The sequence below is a fragment of the Bicyclus anynana genome, chromosome 17, assembly GCF_947172395.1.
Source record: "Bicyclus anynana chromosome 17, ilBicAnyn1.1, whole genome shotgun sequence".
NCBI lineage: Eukaryota > Metazoa > Arthropoda > Insecta > Lepidoptera > Nymphalidae > Bicyclus > Bicyclus anynana.
Window position 1 is genome coordinate 3,175,659 of NC_069099.1, and position 27,784 is coordinate 3,203,442.

The 27,784-nt window shown below is 37.0% G+C and overlaps 1 protein-coding gene across 1 annotated transcript in view; it reads right to left on the reverse strand.

The window, feature by feature from the left end:
* Nucleotides 1-1,133: 1,133 nt before the first annotated feature.
* The window catches only part of LOC112046830 (RNA-binding protein MEX3B), an 81,952-nt gene continuing 55,301 nt past the window's right edge, over nucleotides 1,134-27,784 (reverse strand). Inside the window, exon 2 of the mRNA XM_052886416.1 lies at nucleotides 1,134-3,460. Coding sequence (XP_052742376.1) covers nucleotides 2,607-3,460 — 854 coding nt within the window. The 3' untranslated portion in view covers nucleotides 1,134-2,606. The remainder of the gene's footprint in view (nucleotides 3,461-27,784) is intronic.

The window sequence follows — 27,784 nt, forward strand, 5'->3', positions numbered from 1 at the left end:
AGGTCCCTGCAGTGGCTCATTTATGTTACCATCTTATAGTGATGAGGTCCCTGCAGTGGCTCATTTATGTTACCATCTTATAGTGATGAGGTCCCTGCAGTGGCTCATTTATGTTACCATCTTATAGTGATGAGGTCCCTGCAGTGGCTCATTTATGTTACCATCTTATAGTGATGAGGTCCCTGCAGTGGCTCATTTATGTTACCATCTTATAGTGACGAGGTCCCTGCAGTGGCTCATTTATGTTACCATCTTATAGTGATGAGGTCCCTGCAGTGGCTCATTTATGTTACCATCTTATAGTGATGAGGTCCCTGCAGTGGCTCATTTATGTTACCATCTTATAGTGATGAGGTCCCTGCAGTGGCTCATTTATGTTACCATCTTATAGTGATGAGGTCCCTGCAGTGGCTCATTTATGTTACCAGGGTTTCAGGAGGCGTATAGGGTTAATATGAATGGTTATTATATTCATTCATACATCTGAACTGTGTCTTACTGTTCTGCTTTCATGTATGCTAGTTGACATATTATACGAAATTGAGATGCTATGTAAAAATGTCATCCGATGCTTACTGGTGGATACCACACAGTAGGTAAATGACATTTTGTCAATTAATTTAATGGTTATTTTAATAAGTTGATAATAAAGGCCAAAATAGTGAATTGGTCAGCATGTCAATTCACTATCTCTGACTTAAGCTAGTTGACATAAGAGTATAAGGAATTGAGATTAAATGCAACAAACGTCATCAGGTGCTTACTGGTGGATATCTCACAGTAGGTAGATGACATTTTGTCAATTGATTTGAAGTTTATTTTAATAAGTCGATAATAAATACCAAAATAGTGAATAGACCAGATGCTCAGCTATTGTATATATAGCCGGGAAATCCCGGGTTCGAATTCAAACTCCAGTCAATCTAGGATTTTATATTTTTGTAAATGTTTTGGAGTCGCTTATGTAAGCATATCGCCAAGCAAATTTTCTATAATATTCCCCTGACATATGTGCCAATGTTTTTAAGTTGCAGTTTAATAAGGCACCTTTATCTGCCATATTTTAAGAAAATGCAGTTTAGCAGTTGACTTGCTGTCGCTGTCGGTAAGGTGAAGAAATAAAAGAAAGTGAATCGAAATTTATAGTTTATATTAGATTTATAATAAGATATGTAGTCTACAAAATTTCACAAATTTTCACAACGTTATTTGAACCTAAAGCGTCTACCCATTTTATTATGAAAATAAAATTATATCGAAACCACTGACCTACGTACGACGGGGGCTGGTTTTACGCAACCATTATTTTTCAAAATATAATCTAATAGGCAGTTTTTTTATTCTCGCGTATCGTAACATGAGTAAGTCAAAAACTAATAACGGTAAAAAAATAAAAAAATATCAATTCATAAAAACAGCCCCCCGTTAAACGAAATAACAACGTCGTCCGATACAAATACCGTTTATATTTATTATCGTTATATTTAACTAGAGTTATACAGAATAATGATTCCTATGAAATATAATTATGCATTCTTTAAATTTATTCAATATAATAATAATAATAATACTTAATATGTATCAATAGGTAATGATTAGTCAATGTCGTGCTACAAACTACTGTAGTATATAATAATAATAATAATGAATGAGTCGTATTATTTCTTTATCATTTATTACTTTAATTTATTACTCGATATTAACACTAACGAGCAGCCTCGGCCCGCGCCGGCGGCACGCGCGCGACGTGCCGGTACGTGCCGGCGACGTGCTGGTACGTGTCGGCGACGTGCCGGCGCGGGCGCCAAATCACAAAAAAACATCGTCAACACATAAAATAATAATCAATAATAATAATCGTACAGATATAAATCATTCATAAAAACATTACAATAAAAATCTAAACATTAAAACACACTTAAAACAAACATTATATTAATATTATCATAATCATAGTGTGTACGTATGTATAATATCATTTAAGCGAATAATCGTATAGTCAAAATAATGAGCATGGCGCGCGGGGGGGCGGTGCGGTGCGCGGCGCGCGGCGCGGGGCATTCTCTACTCGACACTACTCGGCGCTCGGCTCCGGCCTCGGCCTCGCTCGCAGCGCCTCGGCGCTCACCGCCGCACGCACATTTCCTATCAACAACACATTTGCTAGGCCCCGCGCCCCGCCCCCCGCGCCGCCGTCCCTCGCCTATAGTAATTATAATAATATTACGATATCTTAATACTTTACGCTACTACGTTAGGTAAGCTTTATAAATTTTTCGATTTCTCATTTACGCTATCATCAATAATAATAATTATACAACTTTTTTTAAATTTTATGCTTTTTTTCGAAATTCTATCGTAACGTACCTCGACTCTCTCTGCGGCGGCGGGCGCGCGGGCGCTCGCCGACCTAATAAAAAACGTTCATAATAAGAAAATATATCGTGAGTAACTCTGCCGACTTACGCTAGTGCGGCCGGCGGACGGGCCGCGCCGGCGGGCGCGGGGCGCCGACTTTTGGCACCAGGATTTCGATTACGCGACTTTTTTTTTAATATTTTCGTAACGATTTAAGTAAAAAAGGTCAGTCCTGCCTCGGCGGGCGCTTACGACAGGATGCGGATGGCCTGCATGGCGGGCGCGGCGCACGCGGGGCACGGCTGCGCCGCCGCCGCCAGCCGCTGCGCGCACTCCAGGCAGAACAGGTTGTGTCCGCACGGCACCAGCGCCGCCGCCACGCCGCGCTCGGCGCACACGGCGCACGCGCGCGCCGGCGACGCGGCGGGCGACGGCCGCGGCGGGCCCCACGCCCACACGCCGCCCGCGCCCGGCGACTCGAACGACGGCGACTCGCCCAGCCCTTCGTCGCGCTCCGTGGACGACCAGATGCCCAGCAGGTCGCCCAGCCGGCCCGAAGAGCCGCCCGACGAGCAGCTGCCGGCCGAGCTGAAGGCCGCCTCCTCGGGCCGCAGCAGCGACGCCAGCCCGGCGCGGTACAGCTGCGCCAGCGGCTCGGCCTCGCCCGCCGCGCCCGCCGCGCCCGTGCGCAGCGCGATGTGCGCCTCGATCTCCTTGCGCGCCGCCTCCACGCTCTCGGGCAGGCCCGTCACCTCGAACACGGGCTCGCGCTCGCGCGACGGCGTCACGATGTACGTGTGCGTGGTGTGCTGGATGCGCTTGATGGTGGCGCCCTTGGGGCCCACCACCAGCCCCACCACGCGGTACGGCACGCGCACCTGCGCCGTCACGTGGCCCGGCGCGCCCGCGGGCGGCGGCGGCGCGGCGCCGCACTTGCGCGACGCGCGGATCTGCGAGAAGTGCTCGGCGGCGGAGAGGATCTCGCGCTTGGCGCGCGCCACGTCCTCCTTGCGCCCGGTCACCACGAACACGGGCTCCTCTCCGCGCACCGGGGTCTTGATGTAGGTGTTGGTCTTCGCGCGCAGCGCCTTGATCTTGCACCCTGGAACAACGGGAAAATTACGATTTAATATTTTACCAATAAAACATAAATATTTCTCATTATGTACATAGCACGTCTAATGGAACGTGCACAGCGGCGTACTACGAAAGGGCTGATCTATGACATATACACGGCACCGACATCATAGATTGAATATCTGTGTACGTCGTTGCACCGGCTAGACGCTCCATTATCAGTCCTGCGCGGCGTCAATGCGAGCCTCCGCTGTTACGTCACGCCACGCTCGTCGCTACTACAGCTCCAGCACGTCACTCCGTCACTCGCCGGGCGGCGGGCGCGCGGCGCGCACCGCTACGCCGGCGTAGCTTTCAGGCGTCCTATTTCCGAAATGATTTTTCAACATGAATGACTAACTAAACCTACCCCGGCTACAGAGGTCCGGAAATGATTTTAAAATGTGAATATAGATATATACCAAAGAATACTTTGCATATGTCGGGGGATTTGTCTTTTAATTTTGCTACGAGTAGGTACAATAAGGGACAAGGATTTAGTCAACCTAACAATTATAATTTATCAATTCGTATTATAGTAATACTAAACTATTTTAAGACATAGATTAACATATTAGATGATCTTATAGATGTCTATGTTATAGATATCTTTCAGGTATAAAAATAGCCGATGACATTAAAGAACTTCTGGACAGAAGTCTTTCGAACTTATAAAATAACTTGGTACAGTAAGTCTAATGCATATTTATACATAAGGCCGTTAATATAGATATGTGAGTAGAGTACAACTAGGCACCACGTGGTCCCGGCCTCCTCACTTTGTGTCCCGCTCTGGCCAGTGGCATTGTGTACGTCTGTCCCGCTCGCCGACCCCACTGCGGCAAACCATGGTAGCGTAGCGTGCAGTGTCCTGTACGAATTCACGACCCCGTAATCAATACCACGCGTTTTCCTAAGACGCTTTTCTCAACTTGCGTATTGCTTTTTCTATACCAATATTATAGAGGCACAGTTTGTGGTTTTGGAAAGGATTATCTCTGGATCTACTGAACCGATTTCGAAAATTCTTTTACTAATAGAAAGCCATGTTAATTGTGAGTGTCATAGGCTATATTTTATCCCCGTATTTTCACGGGAGCGGGAACTACGTGGATGAAACCGCGGAGCGTCGGACCCAGTCAAGCTATGCTTTGACTTATTCAACTTGACAACTTCACCCCATAGTCCGGTACAGTTACGCAAGTAACGAATAACTATTGACGACAAACGGAAACTTTATCTGCATTCTAATAAGAATATCATCGTTAAAACAAACTAGCCGTTTGTGATACATTAAGTTACTAACTGACTGCACTTATTAATAAAGTTGAAAAAAAATATTAAAATTAAAATAATTTAATTTCTAATATCTTCACATTCTTTCAAACACTCATTTTTATAAATAAGTTAAAATAATATAAATAAATTCGTCAAAATACTCAAATTATTATAAGAATCAGGTTAAATTAGTTTGTGATGAAAATTGCGTGTAATATGAGAACGCTGAAGGTAACGGAGGGTAGTTAAGGTAAGTTATATAAATGACAGGTCATTGAACCGGCACGTTAGTTTATTTTCTTGAGACGTGTAATTTTACCCTCCAGATTAGCAGAAATCCGATTATATATTATCATCAATACATAAACAAAATTACGGTGTATATCTATTGTTTCAAGGTCTTTTCTCAGTGCTTAAAGTTGCTTAAAGTTATCCCCATGATACCAAATCACAAAGGAGTTTTTTTTTTTAATTTTTGTCAGTCTTTCTGTTTGTCCGGCCTAATCTTTGGAACGGCTAAACCGATTTTAACGGTACTTTCGCTAGAAGATAGAGGAGGTTACGGAGCAACATGTAGGCTACTTTTTATCCTGAACAAATCCAAGGTTCCCCCGGTATTTGTGAATAACTGAATTTCACTTAGACGAATACTTCGCCCGCCGGGCGGGCGGGCGAAGTATTTAAATATAATATTACTTCTAATTATTTATTATCTTCCATGAAATGTCATTTCTATGTTGGCTTGACAGTTGACAGTTGATCCGTGACAGATTAAATTAAATTACAGGAAAATAAATATGGAGGAACATAACAAGATATTTTGATAAGCGTCCGTCCGCCTACACGATTATATACCTGAAAATCTTCCATTAACACAGACTGTAAGTATGATTATTAACCGACTTTAAAAAGGAAGTGTTTACTTGTTTGGTATTTTGGATGCAGTGTTTACGGTACATTTCATGTAGGATGGTGCGCGATTCATGATAATACTTCGTATTATGAACGACATACAGGCGACTGTCACCGTACCCATGCTAACTGTGTACTTTAGGGGTAACAATCATTTTGTTCACATCACGCAAATTTGTACTCTAACTCTATAGTAGTCTTTGACGTGATTTTAATTTTAATTTGAAATGGAAATTACGCATTTTTGTAATATTAATCGATAAAACAAGAATGGCTCTGTAACTTTGCCATTGTCTTTAACGAAACAACAAATTGACCGCAAAAATAAGAGGAGTTTTACCACAAAAAGCTTTAACTTTCCAATGTTAGATTTACATTTGCCCCAAGACAAAACCGTGAAGCGATATAGCATAAAGGCTATGGTAAAAACGAATGTCTCTTTTGCAATTTAACAAAGAATAAAGTAGCGACAAAATCGCGTCCCACCATTCAGAAACCAATAGTAATTCCTGAGCTTAAGTATTATATATGGTACCGAGCGTTGGCAGCGGTCCAACGGTGCGACATAACGCGGACCCCCTACGAATGGGGGGTTCTGTTAATACTCAAGCACTAATAGTTGCAGTCGTTATCTTTGGGTGTACCAATAATTACTAAGGATTTGAATATACTTACTTAGACTGTAATTTATGGTTTGTATATCTCGTAACGTTGATTTTGCAATGAAATTTTTATGTTCAAAAATCACGTTTTATAAGATTCACATTGATATCTAATAAAGGTACAATGGGAAAACATGAAAATATGTAGAGGGCGTTTAAAATATTTTGGGCTGTCCAGCAGAGAAAAGCTAAAGATACAAAATTCTTTACGCTAGCAAAGATGCCCACAACAGACATCCCGAAGCAATGCACCTGTTCGAGATAAGGATCTCAGTACCACGATCTTCAGGAATAAAGGACAGAAAGACCACAAAGAGAAACTGATTTTGAAATAAATTGTACTAACAAACATTACTTGCTAGCTATTAGATATACTTGTAGATACAGGTTTTTGTTTCCTATAACGAAGAAAGAAACACTTGATTACTACAAATAAACGGCCATACTGACGAATTATGAAAAAAGTAAAGTTTAAATTAGGTAATCTTCTATTATAGCAATTGTATGGGCCCCATGAACGTACCTGGCACTCCAAGTTTATTAATATGAAACTGTACCAGGGAATCAGATCTTCGTTAAGATTGCATATATAAATAGGTTGTTGCCATAGCAACCATGGAACGGCAGCTCCGGCAGAAGCGCTGAATTATTTAGCACAAGGTCCATTGTAGAGGCGCAATAATGAACGCGGCAAAGCTTTGCGTTCCGCGAGAGGCGACGCGCTTTGATACATTTACTTTTCGTACAAAGATAAAAGGTGAATATAAAATACGATATTCGTCTAGTACTTGCCATGGAATGTAGTCTAAGACATCCTTGCTCTAAACAAGAAAGATATTAAAAGTAAAAGTGCAAAGGTGAGAAAAACTTCTCAGTTTTATAAAGTACAGTTTCTCAATAGTGAATTTGTTTCTTTGGTTTTCATCGGATTATATTTGATCATATGTCAAATATAAAATATGACAAAGCCAAAGACAAATATGTTGCACTATAAGCTAAAAAGTTAGATAATAGTGGTAAACGAACATTTTAAATAGATCATGACTTAAAATAGCATACTCATTCTATTTCCGGTTTAGCATATCCGAAAATGTAGTCCAGAAAGTGAAAGTAAATTCACGTTAGACCGAAATAAACGACTAGAATAAGTCTCTCGGTTTTACTTGCGTAGTTCCCGTTCCTATGGAAGTACGGGTATATATAGAAATATAGCCTATGGCAGTCACACCAAAGATTTTATACTATAGATATAATACATATAATGTAAGTAAACACAAAATTGTGCATGTTTGGGCTCAGTGGAGTTGCTAAATTCGGTTTACGTTTTGCAGTGATTTTTCAAGTACGTAACATGTCTATAGTACAAAATATCGTTGGTTCAGTGTAACTAGAAATTACACCAACAACCTCAGAAACTAACAAAGTTTACCTCTTTATAATATAGATAACGAAAAAGACTAAGGAGTACCTCAGAAGGCAAATATTAGGTAAAAACATTTCTATATAGAGAAAGTATATTAAAGTAAAGATACGTGTATGGGATATACCTAACCACGTTATGGTTTCCAATGTCAATAAAAAGGAATACGTTGCCGGAGAAATGAAATATATATCAACGGTGAGTCGTATATCTTATAAGGAACGCAATATTCTAGTACTCTAGAGAAAACACCTTTCTTGAATCATTACAGTGGGGCATTACCCCTTCTATGTAACTCGTAGATCTAGGTAGGAACTATTTGTATGAAAGTAGCGAAAACTCGCTTTTGTTGTCTGTCTATATAATAAAAACCTGAGTATTTTATATTATTATTATGTAATATTTTTATATTGTAATAATTGGTGGAAAAGCGAATAATACACCAAGAAGTGGAAAATCATCACCTTTACCAGAGATCCAAGAGGGCAAGGGCAACACTATAATGTTTGTTTGTTTGTTTTTTTTGTTTGTTACGAATAGGCTCCAAAACTACTGACCTATTAAAAGAAAATACACTAATTTAAAAGCTATATCATCAGCGAGTAACACCGCAATTCCACAGAAACGACGGTGAAAACGTGGAGCGCATGCTAATAAGTAATAACACACTTTATGGAAATCTGGCGAGTAATTAATTCTTGAAAGAAAAACAAACCATATTCAACCACAGACTTTTATGTTTATTTAGGATACATGAGTATTTTACTTCATGTTTTTGTAATTGTAATCGACTACAAAGAGTCTGTATTTAAGATATCTCTATAAGATTAATTTTAATGTAATATTAGTGTATTCTAGGATTTTTTTATTTGCTTCGACTTTTTTTAGACAAAGCAATACTATTATTTTTTATTAATGAATTTACCTAATTTTAAATTTTAGTCGAAATTAATAAACATAAATAGGTACATTAACGATATTAAAATATACTTTTGTATTCTGCATTTGAACTTTCCGATAAGAATAACGTTAAACCTTGACTATACTAGCAAGGCTAACTTAGATATTGATGAAAATACTTCTGTAAATATAACCTAACATTACCTTGCCCTTAACTACTATCGTAAACTAATTGCAATTTAATGATCTGTAAACATTTACATGTTACGAATAGCATTTCAACGATTCGACAGCTATCAGTTAATAACCATCTTTCCAAGCACTAAATATTTTACCAAGGTTTTCAAATTTTCTTAAATATAATTTTTTTATAGAATCGTAATTAACGTATTTGTATTATAGGTTCTCCCACATAGTTCCCGTTTTTGTGGGAGTACGGGGATAAATATAACCTATGTTACTTGCCGATAATGACGCTTCTCATTGGTGAAAGAGTTTTTAAATAGATCGTTTTGGATCCTTTTTTCCTCTTTATAATATTTATAATATTTCTGTAGAGCGCTGTAAAATAAAACACAATATTCCATTTTACTTAATAGCTTTTTAGATTTTAACAGTTTAAATTTAAATAACCTAAGTACTATTAAAATATTCACCTTTGCGGTGTCTGAGTACAACATCCTATACAAGGGTTTAAAGATATGTAGCAAACATCCCCGTATGTATTTATGAATGGTACAACAACGCGCGCTACATGATTCAGGCTGTAATTTATTATTCAAAGAGCCGGATTACACGCGTCCGCGTCCGCGATTATTCATGCGGTGCGGTTTTCGAAAATATTTTTTAAATGCCAAAAGTTGCGTTCCACTTTAGGAATTTTAGGGTTAAAATATATTTTATCTCTCTTTGGTTATGTTGGAAATTTATATGAGTGAGGTTCTAGGATCGATTCTTAGCTCGAGTCTACCTGGGATTTTATATTTCCTTGGTCACTAGGCTTGATGCAAGTCAAGTCTGGTGGTGCAAGTAGTTATCGACCTGAGGGCATAGAATATAGAGTTCCTTGAACTAGGAGCAAGAGATCAATTTTGTACCAAAACTCTTGCAAGTTTGTCACTTAACATCAGGTGAGATTGCGGACAAGGTCTAAAAACCGTAATTAATAAAATTAAATTATAATTATGCTTTTAAGCTTATAATTAAAATCTGCATTAATGAAATTAAAAGTCATATTCAAGTCATTATTTAAGTAAAATACTAGGGTACCATCAATTAAAAAGCATCCAAGTACCCGTAGCTAGAGCCGTAGAGCCTAGTTCTCTCTCACCTACATTCTGTACGCGTAGCTGCGCCGTAGCGGCCACTGCACTCTACGCCGTAGAACCGGGTCACCGCGCTACGCTACGGCCATTTTATGATTATTTTTTTTACTCACGTTTTACGCGAGCATTTTTTGTAGCGCTACTTTATTCGATTTCTATCTCTATGATACAGTTGACTCCTCGTTTGAATAATCTCTAATGTATTATAGATATAAATTACAGCCTCTTTCGATATGTATTGCAGAAATGGCTCACAAATGTCGTTCTACTCGGTTAAAGAATCGTTAGACTTTATCCCAAAGTTATGATTATAGTATGTAAATAAGTATTTAGCAGATAAAAGCGAACTCATCCTAAATAATTGTAGGAACAGTCTGTAGTCTGCTATATTATGCTTATTATTTTTTAGGTAATAAATTCCTTTTGCCAATTTAAAAATGGAAAAAAAAGATTAAAAAATAAGATTATTTTATCTTTACTTTTTATTTTTTGTTTATTTTTTTGTACGTTTTTCTAATAATTATATAATGGTATTAAAGGAAAGGTACTAAATAATATTGTAATAAATTAAATAAAAAACAAACTGAATAGGTCTATTAATAGATGATACGAGTATGAGTAGGTAAAGTTCCCAACAAAGTACCAGGAAGGTAGAATTCGTAAGACGTTGCCATAACAACGGTCGGCTGGCAGGGGTAGTAAAACGTGGCCGCACGAACTCTCGCTTCAAAGGTACATTTTTCCCGCGCACCCTCCAGCTGGTTTTCTATACATTGTTATAGGCATACAAGCCCTTAAAATAGAACCCCGGGAATGCGATCTCATCTATTATGCTCTACAATGTTATGTTTATCTAGTATATTTTGTTATAAACGTGAGCTTTTCTCATAGTAAGGGTTTTTAAAAGTTAGTACTAGTATTTCTAACATACTTATTAGTTTGCAGTTCTTTATTTAATAATGCGAGTATTAATTTTCCTAATAATACAATTTTTAAGCTAAACTCATACACATCCTCAAAACCTAATGATGTAGATATTTCCTGATAAAGTTTTAAATAAAAAACTAAAAGCAATAGTGCATTGGAACATATACTAATTTGACAATCCCATAATAGCATAAGCAGTGACATGAAAATTCGTTTAATACTCCTAATGATATGGAATGGAACTTTATACAGGACAGAAGGTTCAGACATGACAGCGCTTTAATATTTCACGATTTTAACGGAAAGCACGTCAGACCGTTCACTATTATGTTTATGGGTGCTAGAAGAAACGCTCCATCATAGCGATTTGGCGCCGGGCCAGCTGTGACGCATCCCCTCATAAACACAGCGTCACACTGGATACGAGATAGGCGAGATTGGTTTACAAATTAACGTAAAAAACACAATTTCTATATTGAAATTTCTGCATAGTATATATGTTTGTTTTGGAGATGCATCCACGATTGAAGTGTTTTTTGGAGTGTTACTTTAATTGTTAACTTTGGGCATCTAAGCTTATTTGGCAATTTATCATTAACATTAAAGAGTTAATTAGTGTACTAGCGTGACTCCGCACGAAATTCGCGGTATCATGGATTTTTCCGGGACAAAAAGTAGCCTGCGTTCTTCTCCAAGGTCCTATTTATCTCTATACCAAATTTCATCCAAATCGGTTAGTTAAGCCATGATAAGGTAACAGATAGACTTTAGAAGTATGGATTAGCTCAATGATAAGCCACTTTATACATAACAATAATCTAAAGGTAAAAACTAACAAAATGTAGTAATGTTTTATAACTGAATGCAGTCAGCGATGAGGCGAAATTAGACGTTAATCTTCGAATTTCGCCTTGTCTAGTAAGTTAAGACTTGGCTTTATTCCACTAAAGCAGTCGATAGTGTTATAAATTCTATTCACTTTATATAAGTATCTACCAAATTCACCATTCGGAAACCATATTTTTTTGAAACAGCAGTTATTTCGCATTTTTTGGTCAATAAGTGATGACAGTGATGTATCATCTAAAATGTACATAAACTAGTGTACGGAAACAAAGATTCCGGTGGTTTCGATACGTGAAATATAGCTGACGAGATATGAATTTACCGATTTTATACAGGTATGACGTCACATTGGCATGTTATACAACATTCATTCTACTAACATTATAAACGGAAAATTGTATTATAATAGATTCTTAGTTACTCTTTCAAAGAAAATTAAGCAGATTATCCAATTTAACTTCAATTCAATTTAAGTAGTTCGATCGTCACGAGTAACTTGTAAGCAATAATTCATGTACCGAATACGAAACAAAGTTAATACAGAACTATTTATGAAGCCTTCATTTTGAATTATATGCTAAGGAGTAGTATCAAATTACAGTCCAGTTCCATCGTTGGACAAATTTCGTTCCATAACTGAGGACCACTTTAGAATAATAACATTTGATTATATCTAGTTTACCTAAATACGAGTAGGTAAGTTGGTACATCAATCCGCGTTTATTTATCCTTGTAGTATTCTGTTATTATATCACGTTGATCAGTAATAGGTGTACCATTTTCATTTCCCGCGCAAAATAGAGTGGAGAACTTAGCAGCCGGTTCCCAAAGTGGAGCGAAGTGTCGCATGCGGTGTTTCGGCGTGTGTGCGTGCAGGGTGCGCGGGAGGAGGCGCGGGGGGCGCGGCGCCGCAGGGGCGCGCTCGTCAGCGATCGATACCGGTCAACGACCCCCGCCGGTGCATTGGCAACCCCAGGCGGGCGCGAATTTAACCCACATTTCGTATAACTGCGCCTATCGGAAAATTATCGCTTGCACAGGTCATGTCCGCAGCCTGCCCGCTGTTAGCTTAGACCGCTGTTGCCCTGGTGCACTGAACTTGTGACATTTAGATAGTACTAGCAGACGCCCCGCGGTTTCATCCGCGTAATTCCCATTCCCGTGGTAATGGGGATAAAAGAAGGTGAAGCTTTCTTTTGGTAAAAGAATTTTCAAAATCGGTTCAGTAGTTCCAGAGATAACAATAACATAACCCCTACAACCTCACAAACTTACCTCTTTATAATATAAAATAAATATGCAATAGCTTAAAAATATAGACAGTATTGATTATTATTTATTAGCTTTTATAACTTTTCGCGTTTTTTCCATTACCTAGAATGTAAGGTATTTTTGCAATGCAAAAAAGTCTTTGGACTGATCATAGAAAAAAACGAACACAAAAGATAATTGTACACAGGTACACAATATAATGTATCAGTATCAAATAGCCCTGACGTTTTATATATAAAAAGTAATTTTAATGTAACTTTTTTAAAGTCAATTAAACAAATTTTAATATAAAAGTACTTAATAAAATCTCAAAGTATTATAAACTATAAAATATTATGTAATTTGGACGTTTAGTGTAAGGAATCTTTTAGTTTCAGTATATTGTATGTAAAGCAACATACACTAAAATTCTACAAATTAATTGCACAAAATACATATATTGCTTTAGTGCTTGACTATCTAAGAAAGTGAAGAAGTTTTTCAAAAGTGTTTTTAGGTTTGTTGAACTCATATCCTATACTTAGCCAATGAAATATATATTTAGTTAAATTTACAGTTGTAGATGAACAAAAAACGGAACAAACATAATTACAGCACAAATTAACAAAAGAAAAAAAGCCGGAATGAAAGTATTCAGAAAGTAAAAAACCTTGTTAAAAGAACAGTTTTGTGGTGCTCTCAACGAAAAGATTAACATTATATTTTTTACAGTAATGGCAAAGAATTAAAGTTCCGAAAGAAAAATTTACCGGAGCAGGAAAACAGATTTTCCTGGTGTTTCCCGCGGCCATTGCACTCAGCTTATATAATACCAGGGCTACAGCGGTAACGAGGAGTCAGCACAAACAAACGCAGGGGCGTAAGGCAACGACCCTTAGCGATCTGAAAGAGGCTTTAGCATCATAACAATAGATTTCTTATTAAAACGGTCGGTGGTTACTAAAGCTTTGGAATGATTAATGGTATGTCTTTAGGTGTGCGGTACAATAGAGGGAGGGGGGATGCCAGGGGTTGATCGAACTGAATTTGAGCCGTTCAATGCCCACCTGACATTTTGTTCATAGATCAATCACAGTTCGCAATATCATTATATGACGCGTTTATGTTAAGAAACTAATTAGGACAAGTATCGTGCTGTTTCGAAACACAACCAAGCGTTCGATTTAGAAACATTTTGAATTTGGAACAGGCGACGAGAAGACAAGCAAACACAGCACGCGGGAAATACAACCTTGCTCGATTGTTTTAAAGTCTGGATTAAATTGCAGATGGGTTGTATTCCTTTACGTTTTTGTTCGTACAACGTGGTACAACCGGGATGGTGTTAGTTACTTAAGTAATTAGAGACTTTGTTACATTAGCAATAAACGTTAATTTCGTTTATGGCGCGGTAACGACTTGATACTTTATGCGGTTGACTGACACGTGGCATCTAGGGATAGTAGCGAGTGTAAGCGAGAGGGGTGTAGGTTGTTTTTCTCAGATCGGCCGAGATAGACACGTTTCTGAAGAAAGAGAAATGGTAAGTCGAGTGGGTATTTTAGTACGGTTGTCCTTTTTACGGCTCTCTGCAAAGATGTGGATTACGGGGAATAGTCTTGAATGATTGGCTTTATTAGGCCATAGACTTGGTATTTGGGAGGACGAGTTACTAACTTCCTAATTTATTAGTGGCTTTAAAGGCTCAGTGTTGAAATGCGTCTGCTTGTTAAAATTGCTATGACAAACATTTTGTTACTTATGGTGCCGATCGTATTAAAATAATAGTTTGTCTATTTTCTCTGTGGTCATATTCAAGATAAAGGCTACTTTTATTTTGGCAAGTTGCCACCCTACGTATTTCCAAAAGACCGCATGCGTTTTAACGATTCGATACGAGCGCTGCTGGGTAATAAGTTATAACGTACCTACTGTTCAAAATCTAGTTTGTATTATTTGCTATAAATTAATTGTGATATTTGTTTCAACTTTCAATTACTAAACCAAATGAAAACTATAATGTTAAGTGTAATAAAAAATCGCTTCACAAAAATTCAGAAAATGTAGGATTATGTAATTCTTTTTACGAGGGTAACAGTACCAGAAGTATATGAGGGCACAGGAGGCTCCCCACTGACCCTTTGATCAAGGGCCCCGGATCGAAGGCCCTTATTAATTAGGCAGTCGAGCTCAAGTTGCAATAACAGCTTTGTAGACAAATTTTGTTCTGCTGAACCCCGATTGATTAGAAATTCCCAACTGCGTAAAATATATATTATACGCATTGAAAATCTACATATTACATAATATACTATGAAAACTGTTCATTTAGTTTAACGATAGTCCACATACTTAACCTGCTGATTACCGTTGCTTCTACGAGTATAATGGAATGCTACTCAGAAAACTGACGATAAAAAAATAGAAGAACATAAATTGAAATTAAATGACATAGCTAGGTAAGTACTAGTATATTTTCTACATGATATACATATATATCAATGGCAATTTGAAATTTACTAACGATCAATCGATATTTTAGTAAATTTAAATGATCAAAGATTAAGATGATACCTACGAGTATAATGGTGAGACATTGTTACTTAATACATAAAAGAGCGTACTAGAAAAGCGTGAAAAATCTTCGTCTAAATAGATATCTCTCTCATATGAAAAGAAAATCTATATAGCTATCTTTCTCTTATGAAAAGTGATCTTTGCTGCTTAAGTAATGCTATTCAATAACTACTAACCAAAATAAATATGGTAGGACTTATTTATTTTTGCAATTTCTAAACAGTCAAAGTATAAATTAGAACATTTTAGCATCAATCAAGTGTAACGTTCAAGAAATGTAACGGATGTAGGGGGATCATAGATATAGGGCAAGGGGGGAGAGGGGGCGCTCGGCCCTCAGGCCCTTGGGTGCCACATTTGTATGTTAAACTATGACTTAGGAATTATTTTATTGAAGACGGATTTGCTCTAACTACGACGGATTATAAAGAGAAATGCGAGGGAGAGATTTATTAATATTCTTGTAGAAAGAAAGAGATGGCAATACGAGTGACGTAAGTTAAGAATACAACAAAAAAAATCTCTAAATAAGGTCGTTTAAATGTGATATTGAAACTTATCCTAAAATTAATTTATTTGTAGGATTTACTTATTTTAAACGATGCTCAAACCTGTCTGTTTATCTGTTTTGTTATGTCTGTTTGCTCTCGCTGAAGTTTAGAAAGCAATTTTGGCGGGAATGTACGAGTAAAGGGACAAGGAATGCTTTTCTACCCTCGAAAGCTACCTCAAAGGGAGAGAAATTACATTACAAAATCTGGCCCTTTCATAACGTGAGGATTATTTTAGATTTTATTACAGTTAAATAAAAATAAATACGGTCATTGGTGATCTCTAGTCCAAGTTTAATCACAGAAACAAGTACATATCTGTAAGTTTGGTATGTACTGAAAATCGTGAAATTTTGTTTCTTTGATATCAGAGGTGAAAAAGAAGAAAAAACGGAGTATAAAAGAACATAAAAACAAGTAAGTACTAAACGTGTGAAGTTGCGGGTGTCCGTTAGTTTATAAGGATAAAGTGAAGGAGGTTAGGTGACGCACTCATTTGACATAGTATACTTCAGTTGCAAAGGCGGGTGCTAATTTTTACACATGTAACGCCATCTGTGTGTCTTCGCGGCCATTAGCCTCTCGGCTGACTAAATAAAATGACTAATTAATACTTTAGTCCTAGTAGTGTATGTATTCCTAGTACAAATCAATCGAACAGTTGAGAAATCGGCAGGAGCTTTTTTTTTAATTAACAATACCGAATTGTTTGTTTCTTTTTCCATTTTTGCAGTATAAAAAATTATTACGAAAACTCTTATAGGAACCGCCAAAAAGTTGAAAATAGTTATTTTGAAAGACTACCGAATCAACCATACAGTAATAAAGAAGCTTTCTATTTTGAATTTCTTTCAATCTTACAAAGGCTCGTTCAGGGTCATGAAGATTCGATAATTACCTGCAAGAAAGAAAAAAAAACATTATTAAAAATGATCAATAAATTATAGAAATATAAATATTAGCCATTGGATGGCTGTTTCATTATCTTGTCTGTTCCCGTGAGAATACGGGATTCTATTGGTAAAATATTTTTTTAAATCCGTTCAGTAGTAACAGAGGTTACTTACCAAATTTACCACTTTATAACATTAGTATCAATTTCCAAAACAAAACACTTCGCAGATAAGCAAACTGTCAATTCAGTTTAGTTCAAAGTTAATAGCTGAATTAGCTACATGCAATCGAGAAATCAAAGTATCGAGTATCATTTAAGACATGAAATTAAGTAACAAAATGATTACATAAACGCTTAAAACAAAGAGTACCTATTATATGAACCATTTTATATTCATGTCGATATAGATAAGTCAACGCAAGGTGAGAGCACAAAAACTGGTGAAGGCGTCTGAATAACCTACGCCAGACCGTTGGGTGCAAATCTGTCGCATTTAATCAATATAAAGATGTCGGAACTGTTTAGTTTAAATCTTTTAACTAAAATTGGGTTCAAATTTGAAATACACACCCACGTCGTTTTTAAAGTTTATTGCGTATTACGAAAAAACAGTATTTAGAAGAGCAGAATCACCTTTCTGCTGCATCAGGTGCTGCTTGATGAACAAATTGGTTTTTTGACTCGGTTTCTTTTGTAGTATTTTTGAGGTACCTCTTAATTAATGAAAGGTACTTCAAAAAATACAGGCTGATGTACTAGAACTACAGTAACTACAATATGCAGTGCAGCGATGTTGATGATGTACCAGGCAAACATAATCTTATCTGCGTAAAACCTACAGAACAATTTGTAATGAATAGACGTGACCTATAAATGCTATGGAAGATACTATCGACTGTAAAATTCATTAATATTACATAATTAAGTACCTTATGTGCTTTTGGCAGGCCATATTTTCGTCTAGGGCTCGAGGCAACGAGTGAATGTTTGAATTAATTTGGTCGCTTTTATTACCAAATCTTTTATTCCCAAAATTAGATTTATTTATTATAAAAATTTAAAAGACTTCATTAGAACATTCCAAGTCCTTGATATTTTTAATAACATTTAAAGATTAACTGTGTATAATTGTGTATACATCTGCAATCTGCAAAAAAATATATGCAATGCATTAATACATTGCAGTACGTCGTGTCTTTAAAAAGTTAAAAAAGGTTGTCAGGTTGTAGATTACCGTATTTACCAATATCCGAAAAAACATACCGGAAATTTTGACTTACTATAAAATAAAGCAATAAATAAAAATGTGAATTTTCCAAAACCACATTTGCATATTGGGCTTTAGTCACGTACAGTCTACAGCAATGTTTTGTTAGCTTAATAAATTCTTAAATTGATCGTCGAAATATGAACTCTATCACCTAAATCGTAAGGTTGCGTTTAAAGTTCCGTTTAAAAGAAATATTGACCGTGTACACACGCTCCCGTGGGACCGTGAAGTCGGTAACAGATTCAAAACCTGATACATTTGAAGCCCCTGAGTCATTTCACAGGTAAATTCTTCAGATGTTTTCGATTGTTAAACCCTTTTTTTCCTTATTAATAAATAGCATTGAATTATTTGTTAACTTATGCTGACGTTTCTACGCAGTACTTAAATTTATACGACTTGAAAAATTTTAAAAGACCCAGGTCCGCATCTTGTCTTTGGATATGATTTAACAAATATAATGTTGAGTCGTGATATACCTCTGCCTTCGATTCGGAAGTCGTATGTTCGAATCCGGTACGAGGCATGCACCTTTCAACTTTTTAGGTATGCGCATTTATGAAATTAAATATCACGTGTACCATAAACAGTGAAAGAAAACATCTTCAGGAAACCTGAGATTTTTTTTAATTCCCTAGAGTCTGCCAATCCGCTTTGGGCCAGCGTGGTAGACTATTAATTAGCCTAACCCATCTCATTCTGAGAGGAGACTCGTGCTTAACAGTCAGCCGATTATGGGTTGTTAATGACGAATAATGTTACGTTGTTTGATTTATAACCTGAGCAAATGTGAAATTAAAAATTGACCCCAGCTGAGAGTCGATCCAACGACATTTTTGTCTAGAAGCCCAGCATTACTAACCGCGGCAGAGAGGTCGTCAGTTACAAATTACAATGAGTAAAAAATAAGCTCATTTCTTATGTTTATCAGATAGTCATCAACGATTTGTCTAAGCCAGCCAAACTAGTTATTTTAATATACCACATGAGCATTCTGCACACGTAGGTGACCTAGAACAATGTGGGTATTAAACATCTCTGAATGGGGACATACACCCCAAATTAACCGGATTCAAAAATACCTAATGTACTTGTGACGTCACTTTATTGTGGCTGATAACATCAGCTGTTGCAGGAATTGTGTATGATATTTTTTTGCCTTCATATTGTCACCTGACTGTTTTAGGTTGTTCTTAATTGTACACATTTTTAAGAAATTAAATATCGTCTTGAACGGTGTAGGAAAAACATCCTGCGGAAACCTGCATTGGGTCAGCGTGGTGAATTATTGGCTTAACCCTTCTCATTCTGAGAGGAGACTCAAGCTTAGTAGTAAATATGGGTTGATAATGATGATTATGAACTTGAAACTGGCAAAATTACTTCAAACCTGTGAGTTTATTGATAAAACGGAAAATTCCTAAACTGTTCTTGTATTGAGTGGAAATTTAAAAAATCAAGCAGCGTAAACAAGTCGTCAATTTAAAAGTAAATAAAAATGGAAAGTAAGCCCAGAAGAGCACCCCGTATGTAAAGAATGACAAGGTTCTCTCTAGGTGACATCTAGCGCCCTTCACCGTCGCGGACGCGTTGCCTTCGGGGATAAAAGCACGAACAACCTCGGAAAAGAACACCGTTTTATAAATAAATATTTTTTTTTATTCATCATTGTTAAGCCTATTTTAACAGCCCACTATAGGCCCAGGGCCTATAGAATGTGGCAAATCGATTCAGTGGATGAATAAAGTGTAAATTTCTAATAGTAAAAGCATTTTTGAAATCTATGGTAAAGTCGGTAAGTTAAATCGTAACCAACATTTTTCATCTAAGAAGTGCACGACACTGAAAATCAGTTTATGAAGGTAAGAGAGAAGCTAAAATCAGAAATTTATAACAGAATCGATGGAAAAAGCTAGTTCATTTGAAGAAAATTAAAGCCATTTATAAAAGGATATAATTATTATACTTATTATCTTTTTGTATCCTTTAGCTACATTAGCATCTGGTGTCAATGAAATCTTTTAACATTTCGACAAACGAGTAATGTAGACGTGAGTTGGAGCTACCATTTAACCTTGGCGGCGGCCCGACATTAATAATTCAACTAAAAGTATAAATGGAGATTTTTTTTCTTAAAACAAGTAAAAAAACCAAAGCCATAAAGCAAATTTTTTAACACAAACGAACCGCTTTTAATGTATTTGAGGGTAGGGGTTGAGTAGGGTACAGTAGGGGTAGGGTTGGGATATGGTAGGGGTAGAGATAGGGTTGCCTAGGGGTAGAGTTAGGGTAGAGTAGAGTAGGGTAGGTATAGGGGTAGGGTGGTAGTAGAATAGAATGGGGGTAGGGAATGAGTCAAAGCGAAGCTTGACCGGGTCCGTTAGTAACTTATAACTACTTGAGATAACACAGTTATTTGGAAATCACAGACGGACGCTTAAATTTTATTTATATTGTATTGATTTGTCAAACGTGTGAATTATGTAAAATTGTTCATTTTATTGAGTTTATGCTAATTATGATCTAACAGCCATCAATAGATTCGCGATATATTCAAAGTTAACGGTCAAGATCATTTCGCGGCCTTGCGTCCGCACACCTTTGAGACACTGTGACGTCATCAGTGAGCCCCTATTAGGATAGGTCTATGGCCTCACAATTTATTGTAAAACTAGTGATACAATAGCGACTTTGGCCATGGTTTTTGACGATGTTTATAAATCGAAGATGATAATTATTCTGTATCAAATTATTATCAAAACCGCATAAAAATCCCAACAGCAGTTTTGGAGATTTGTGTTTTGAGGCGATCCTACCGATAAGTAAGTCCTGTCCTATCAAATGACACATTAATTGACACAGACAAATTAATTGCTTGAAAAATACAGGAACGTCTTTTTAAATATTTCAGGGTTCAGAGTGATAATAATTCATTTTTCTTTGTATAGAATATCTTTATAATAACGAAATTGTATGAGCCGTGATAGCCCAGTGGATATGATCTCTAAATCCGATTCCGGAGGGTGTGGGTTCGAATCCGGTCCAGGCCTGCACCTCAAACTTTTCAGTTATGTGTAAGTATTTTAGGAAAATAAATATCACGTGTCTCTAACGGTGAAGGAAAACATCGTGAGGAAACCTGCATACCAGAGAATTTTCTCAATTCTCTGCATGTGTGAAGTCTGCCAATCCGCATCGGGCCTATTGATGGTGGACTATTGGCCTAACTCCTGTCATTCTGAGAGGTGAGTCGAGCTCAGCAGTGAGCCGAATATGGGTTGATAACGAACGAATGGAATAGTATCGCTAAAATTGACGGCATTTTTTGTCGGTTTACACCAGAGATTTTTACTTTGAGAGGCGTCAAAATCATCACAAACGAGTCCTCAGCCCCGTTGTCAATGACGCTACAATTGCATACAATGACACATAAATTTTTGTCTGGACACGAGTACACTCAATAAATTCGCGAGGTTTCATACGCTATGCTTTACGAGACACGTTACGAGCGATGAAACGAATATTTCCTGTGCCGCTTGTACTCGTATTAATAAATGGCGGACGCCCACGAATTCGTCAGTATTGAAGTCTTTTTGGATTACTTGCCCCGTGTATATGACATCTGCCTTCGTTGTGGAGGGCGTAGGTTCGAATCTGGACCGCCGCATGCACCTCCAACTTTTCAGTTATGTACATTTTAAGAAATAAAATATCACGTGTCTCAAACGGTGAAGGAAAAACATCGTGAGGAACCTGAACACCTGAGAATTTCTTAGCTCTCTACGTGTGTGAAAACTTCCAATCCGCATTGGGCTAACATTGTAGACTATTATCCTAATCCCTCTTATTCAGAAAGGAGACTCGTGCTCAAGAGTGAGCCGAATATAGGCTGTTAATGATGACGATGATAAGGTTGGTTGAATAATGGTTGGGTGAAGACCACTTCTAGAATTAATTACAACATGTTTACATGACGAAATACCGGGAGCACATGTCCATAAGAAGTTTCAATTATACGAAAATATGAAACGCTGTGACAGCCTTTCAGGTTGTTTGACCCAAATACGCGGTCTGAATGGGGCACTCAATTATTTGTGTCCACAAATCCCCTCCTCCGTCCATCCTATTTTGTAACATGTCCTTCTAAAGTAGCTAAATTAATAAAACGTAAAACAGATTTTCTTCTTTGATAATGATTTTAAGCCATATAACAAAACATCTATAGAAAAGAAAACTATTGTTTCGAACTTTAAGTATTAAAATAACTTTGGGTAAAATTCTATCAAAAAATTGTGGATTTGAACTTAATATAATCGACCTTGACAAATGTCGTTCCTCGTTTCGCTACTTGATTATTTTTTCTATAGTTTCGCGGCCGTTTTTTGGTTGCGTATTTTTACCTTAATGTACTCAGAGTAGTTATCTAATTTTAGTTCGTTTCAGTGATCGCGCTCTTATTTATGGGTAGTTCAATGATCTCCGCAGTTATGAATCAGGTGTGAAATTACGTATTCCTACGTACTTGGTATGTTTAAGTACACACTCAGCAATCGAAAGTGTATCGTGAGATTGAGACAGCAAGGGCTATATTCGTGTAAACGATTTTACGGTTACATCCATGACGTAAGAGATTTGTGATATTAGGTCAATAGTATTGGAGGCATGGCTAATGGTGGTGTCAAAAGCAAACTAAGATATATTCGAACGTGTTAATTTTATGCACTTCTTAACGAAGTTTAAAGAGTTTAAAGTCCGTTTAATAGCATCAGCGGTTTTACTATTTTAATCGTATTATGGATGTATGTATTATAACAGAATTCAGGATCGGCAATAATATTACAACCGGAGACAAAAACTTTATGTCCAAGGCCAAGGCTGAATTAGCATCGAATTTGTCACCGCGCCCGCAAAGTCAACAAATCGGCGGTTTCGTACAATGATAAGGCACGCTGAGTAAAGTAACAGTCAAATTGTTTCAAGTATCGTGGCGTATACGCGTAAAAACAATCGTTAATTATCTTTTACGAGGTGTTCTTATGGGTGAATGTACTGGCCCGCTTGGCCTGCCGCCAGCTCTCACGGTGCGCTCCTAATCGCCTCGCCGGTTACCGAGCTCCTGATAGCTCATAAACGCCTGGTACTTGTAAAACAGTTGGGTGTTGCGGGCGCTTCCTTCTAATAATAATATTCTGAATTCCTAGTTCGTTTCCATTGTTCAGCTGCTCTATGACTCTACTAACGTCCTATTCACGTAGGTTGTATCCTCTATGCTTTCTCAGAATAAGGTTTTATGTCAAGACACATTTTACATGCTTAGGTTCGAATGTTTAAAAAAAATTGTGCTAATTACGTGTTAATTAATGACATATAAACATGTTTTAACCTAATAGAGGTATTTTGAGTAATTTATTTTAGTGATTTTATAAATGTTACGGAAAGACGAAAATCAAAGTAAAACGGAATTAAAACTTCTTTTGGTTGTTTGTTACGCAATGTTTGTAATATTTTCGTGGGGCGGGATTTACTTTACAAGATAAAATTTCTTATCGGTTGATCAACCCGGGCCAGCCGTGACATAGACCTTTAATGAAAACGAATTGTTCTTTTTTAAAATATGTAGTGAACTTTTTAGACAAATGTGCGTTTTTTGTCTGTGTCTAGAAAAATAACGATAGCACGTTTTTATTTGCGTCGGCGAAAAATCAAAGTTGCTTTAGGTATTCTTGAGGAATGTGAGGCGACTTATGAACAACATAGTCACGATTATTTTAAGTCTCACGCAATATTAGGCTTCAAGACAAAGCGCAAGAGTGTTACATTTCTATATACATATTAATATTGAGATGACCGCTGTACTAGGCCACCATGAACTCAGTTGTTGATATAGTGTCCGATAGCGCGAACAAAAATTTGACTCCGCGTTTCCGCCTCAACGATCGCGAATACGTGAGGTCAAAGCTAGAAGGTTACATAACTTATGCGCAAATTTTGATGTTCAAGGAAATTGACATGACGATCTACTTCTAAGACCGAAAACATCATACGATTTTATCTGTAATTATAATTGGCTACTTGGACACGATTTTGAAGATAGTTTGCGTAGTAAAGGTCTTTGGAGTGCTTTGAACTTTTAGACTTCTTGCAGAACCTTTTAAGTACAAAACACCTGTTAAAAGGAATTGTCTTTGTCTATCCCTACAGGTTTTTAGGATTCCGTTGTCAAACATATAAACATCCTTATGTTACAACCATTTTGTTTTTTAACATACAAATTATTTAGTGCGTCTGGTGGGTGGCATTTACTCGTAAAGTATTATAAATTCATTAACAGCTTTCGATTAAGTTATATTAAAAATCATTACTGTTCTGTATAAAATGAGTTTGTAGCAAGAACCAAAGAAGTTTATAATACATGGTTTTGATTTGTCAGTTTAGGGTACTTTTAACCAAGTATAAGCACCGACGAAATTGTTTAAAAGGATTTATGAGAAATGAAAAAGGAAGGGAGATATGCAAGTGGAAGGGTGTGGTCTATGCCTGATGATTGAGGCGTGATGGTACGTGTGTATGTATTTGTTGGAGAGTATTTTATTTACAAATATACAGAACACTATCTTATGTGTTCTGAGTCTACCTTGACCAGTTTTTCTTGTCTGGTTCACTTCATCTTGCTATTCGTCTGGCTCGAATCGCCTCTATAGATCGAGAGGTAACCGTCCTCGCTGGCGTGTTGATGACTCAGTTACAAATGGTTCTAGAAACAAGTTATGAACTCTTTACTAATATTTCATGTTGGAATTTTCTAGAAAATTTTACCATTATCCCAAAGATATAATAATATACAGCTATATTTAGAACTTTATTGCAGTTCGCTGAATAATTATGGTAATCTAAGATTCTATTTGACATTGTCTAGACGTTCCACGTCCGATATAGGCTTTGTTGTGACGTCATGACATATTTAGGAAAAGTACCACATTAAATATAATGCTCAAAAGAGCTAGAACCCGTAAAGCCAAATAAAAAAATAGGTTTGTTTATACCATAAACCGCCTTTGATTAATAATTAAAAAAGTATTCAACAAGAATTTTCAATTCTTTTCTAAAAATAATGGATAAAAATTACCAATGTGTTTACCAGGGTTGCATGAAACCAAAGAGTAACGTACCGAAAATGATTCTATTTAGGAGGATCACTGCGTTACAGTACTTTGACATCTGGCCCGTGATCTCGGCTTTACGGCCTTTGAGGATTATTTCACGTATATAAATTGGAAGTCAAATAGTTTGCCTTCCGTCGGCTATTTGGAAGATTTTCTATCATATTATTATCAATAGTATTGAAAAATAATATTATTAGTTCAACTCGTTTGATTCTCTTTCTTTTGACGAAGTTATTTCACATTTCCGTTAAATATTGACTTTTCAGTTGAAATTCGCATACGGGTTGTTCATAGTTTATTATCCAGACATACTACATTTTATGAACCATATGTTTGTACTGTAGCCAATTAAGGAGCTTAGACTTAATAAGGTTCTGTAGGGCTAGGGACCCTGTAGCCTAATAGGCTATTTAATTAGGCTGTTTGAATAAATTATATTAATTATTTTTTCAACGTATTCACAGGTCCCCACAGTCAGGGTCACAAGGCTCAAGGCCGCTCGCAATGGCCCCCGTGAGCATTCGCGCTGCTCAGAACTTTGTGTACGTGCCGCGTTGGACCTTGAGACAATGTCTTCACGAATACCTACTTATACTCGCCTTTGATTTACACTAGCGACCACCCGCAGTTTCGTCCACGTGGTTTTTGTCAGATAGCTATTTTTGAGCCACTACTGAAGGTAGAAACTAAAATGCGCGATTACGTTGACGTAGAAATAGTTTTTATCGGATAACTATTGCTGTACCACTACTAAAGGTAGAAACTAAAAATGTTGTTCTTCGTACAATCTAAATGAAGACAATGCAAGAACAGTAAATCAATAAGCAATGAAATTTTACAAATTCGTAATTGTAAGAATAAAATCCATTACGAAATCGAATCGCGGATCCCTGTGTTACCTTAGGCTTGGGTAATATTATTAACTTCTCAACTGCGGAGAGAATTTTTTGTAAGAATAAAAACTCAATATTTTATAGCTGACCAAGGAATCGAACTCCGGATTGACTAACTAACGTGTAAAACTGTTATTAAAGTATTGTTAATTTATTTAAAGTAATAACTCTATCATGAAATATTGTTCAATATTTATTTATTTAAGTTATAACTCTGTTAGGTTTAAAGCTCAAGTTTCTCTTCATGTGGCTCCATAACTCTGGTAGGTAGGAACACGTTTAGCCCGGTGGCATGGACGTATGACTTTATTTCTGAAACAACAGTTTGTGTAACATACAGTTCAGTACCAGAGATATATCATAATAGGTATATACTCGTAAATAAGAAAGGTCACGAAATCTCGAAAACAGCTGGACATGCAAAAATGAAATTTGGCGGGGACGTGGTTGATAGTTGGTAGGTGTCCGTTTATATCGGATTTTGCGATAGGACTTGATTAAAGCAATCTAAGGGCGGACGAAGTCGTCGGCGTCCGCTAGTCAAATACATAAAACACTATTCGTCCAATGTAAATATTTAGTTAATAGATAACGTTTATAGAAATTAGATAATTCTCAGTTTTCCGGTATGACTTCTGATGAAATTACAGACACATAATTCGTGATTTTTACTTCATTATACTTCGCTATAAATTAACAAATCGGATAAAAAAACAAAATGAATGTGCCAAAACATAGATACCACGTATCAATATGCTTTGAATGAGCTTTTCTTGAAAGAGCTGATAAAGAGAAACGAACTGTTGGCTCGCTAAACTGCGCTGAAATCTTATCCCTCTACACCTGACCTTTAATATTAACACGTAAAAACATCACATGGAGTTAACTTTTGCTTTTTTATGGGTATTATATTACATTATTGTTAAATTGCGAGGAAGTGAACGGTGAATACTTTTTGATTACTGCACGATCGCCTATAATGAGGTAAATAACTATATTATTGTCCTTAATGACAGGTGCAATGTCTCTTTACGTGTACATGCCGCGATTATTACGCATTTACATATATATGATTGTATATTGAATTTTTATTACCAGTTGGCCTGACAGGAAAGCTCAGAATCAATGGGCAAAGTGAGATTTAACGAATTAATACAAAAATCATGATTAACATCGTCTTTATATTGATAATAGACTTGAGTTTACTGCAGGCTACAAGTCTCCTCCTATAGGAATTATAGTTAAGACTTACCACACCACCTAAATGTTAAATGGCGAGCTTACTACAAATGTTTAATGTTCAAATCGCGACTGGACGGCATAACTTAACGTGCTTTGCGTTATGCCTTCCAGTCGCGATTTGAACGGCTCCCTGCAACCCGCTTGATGTCCTCGATCCACCTAGTGGGGGGTCGACAAACACTGCGCTTTCCGGTACAG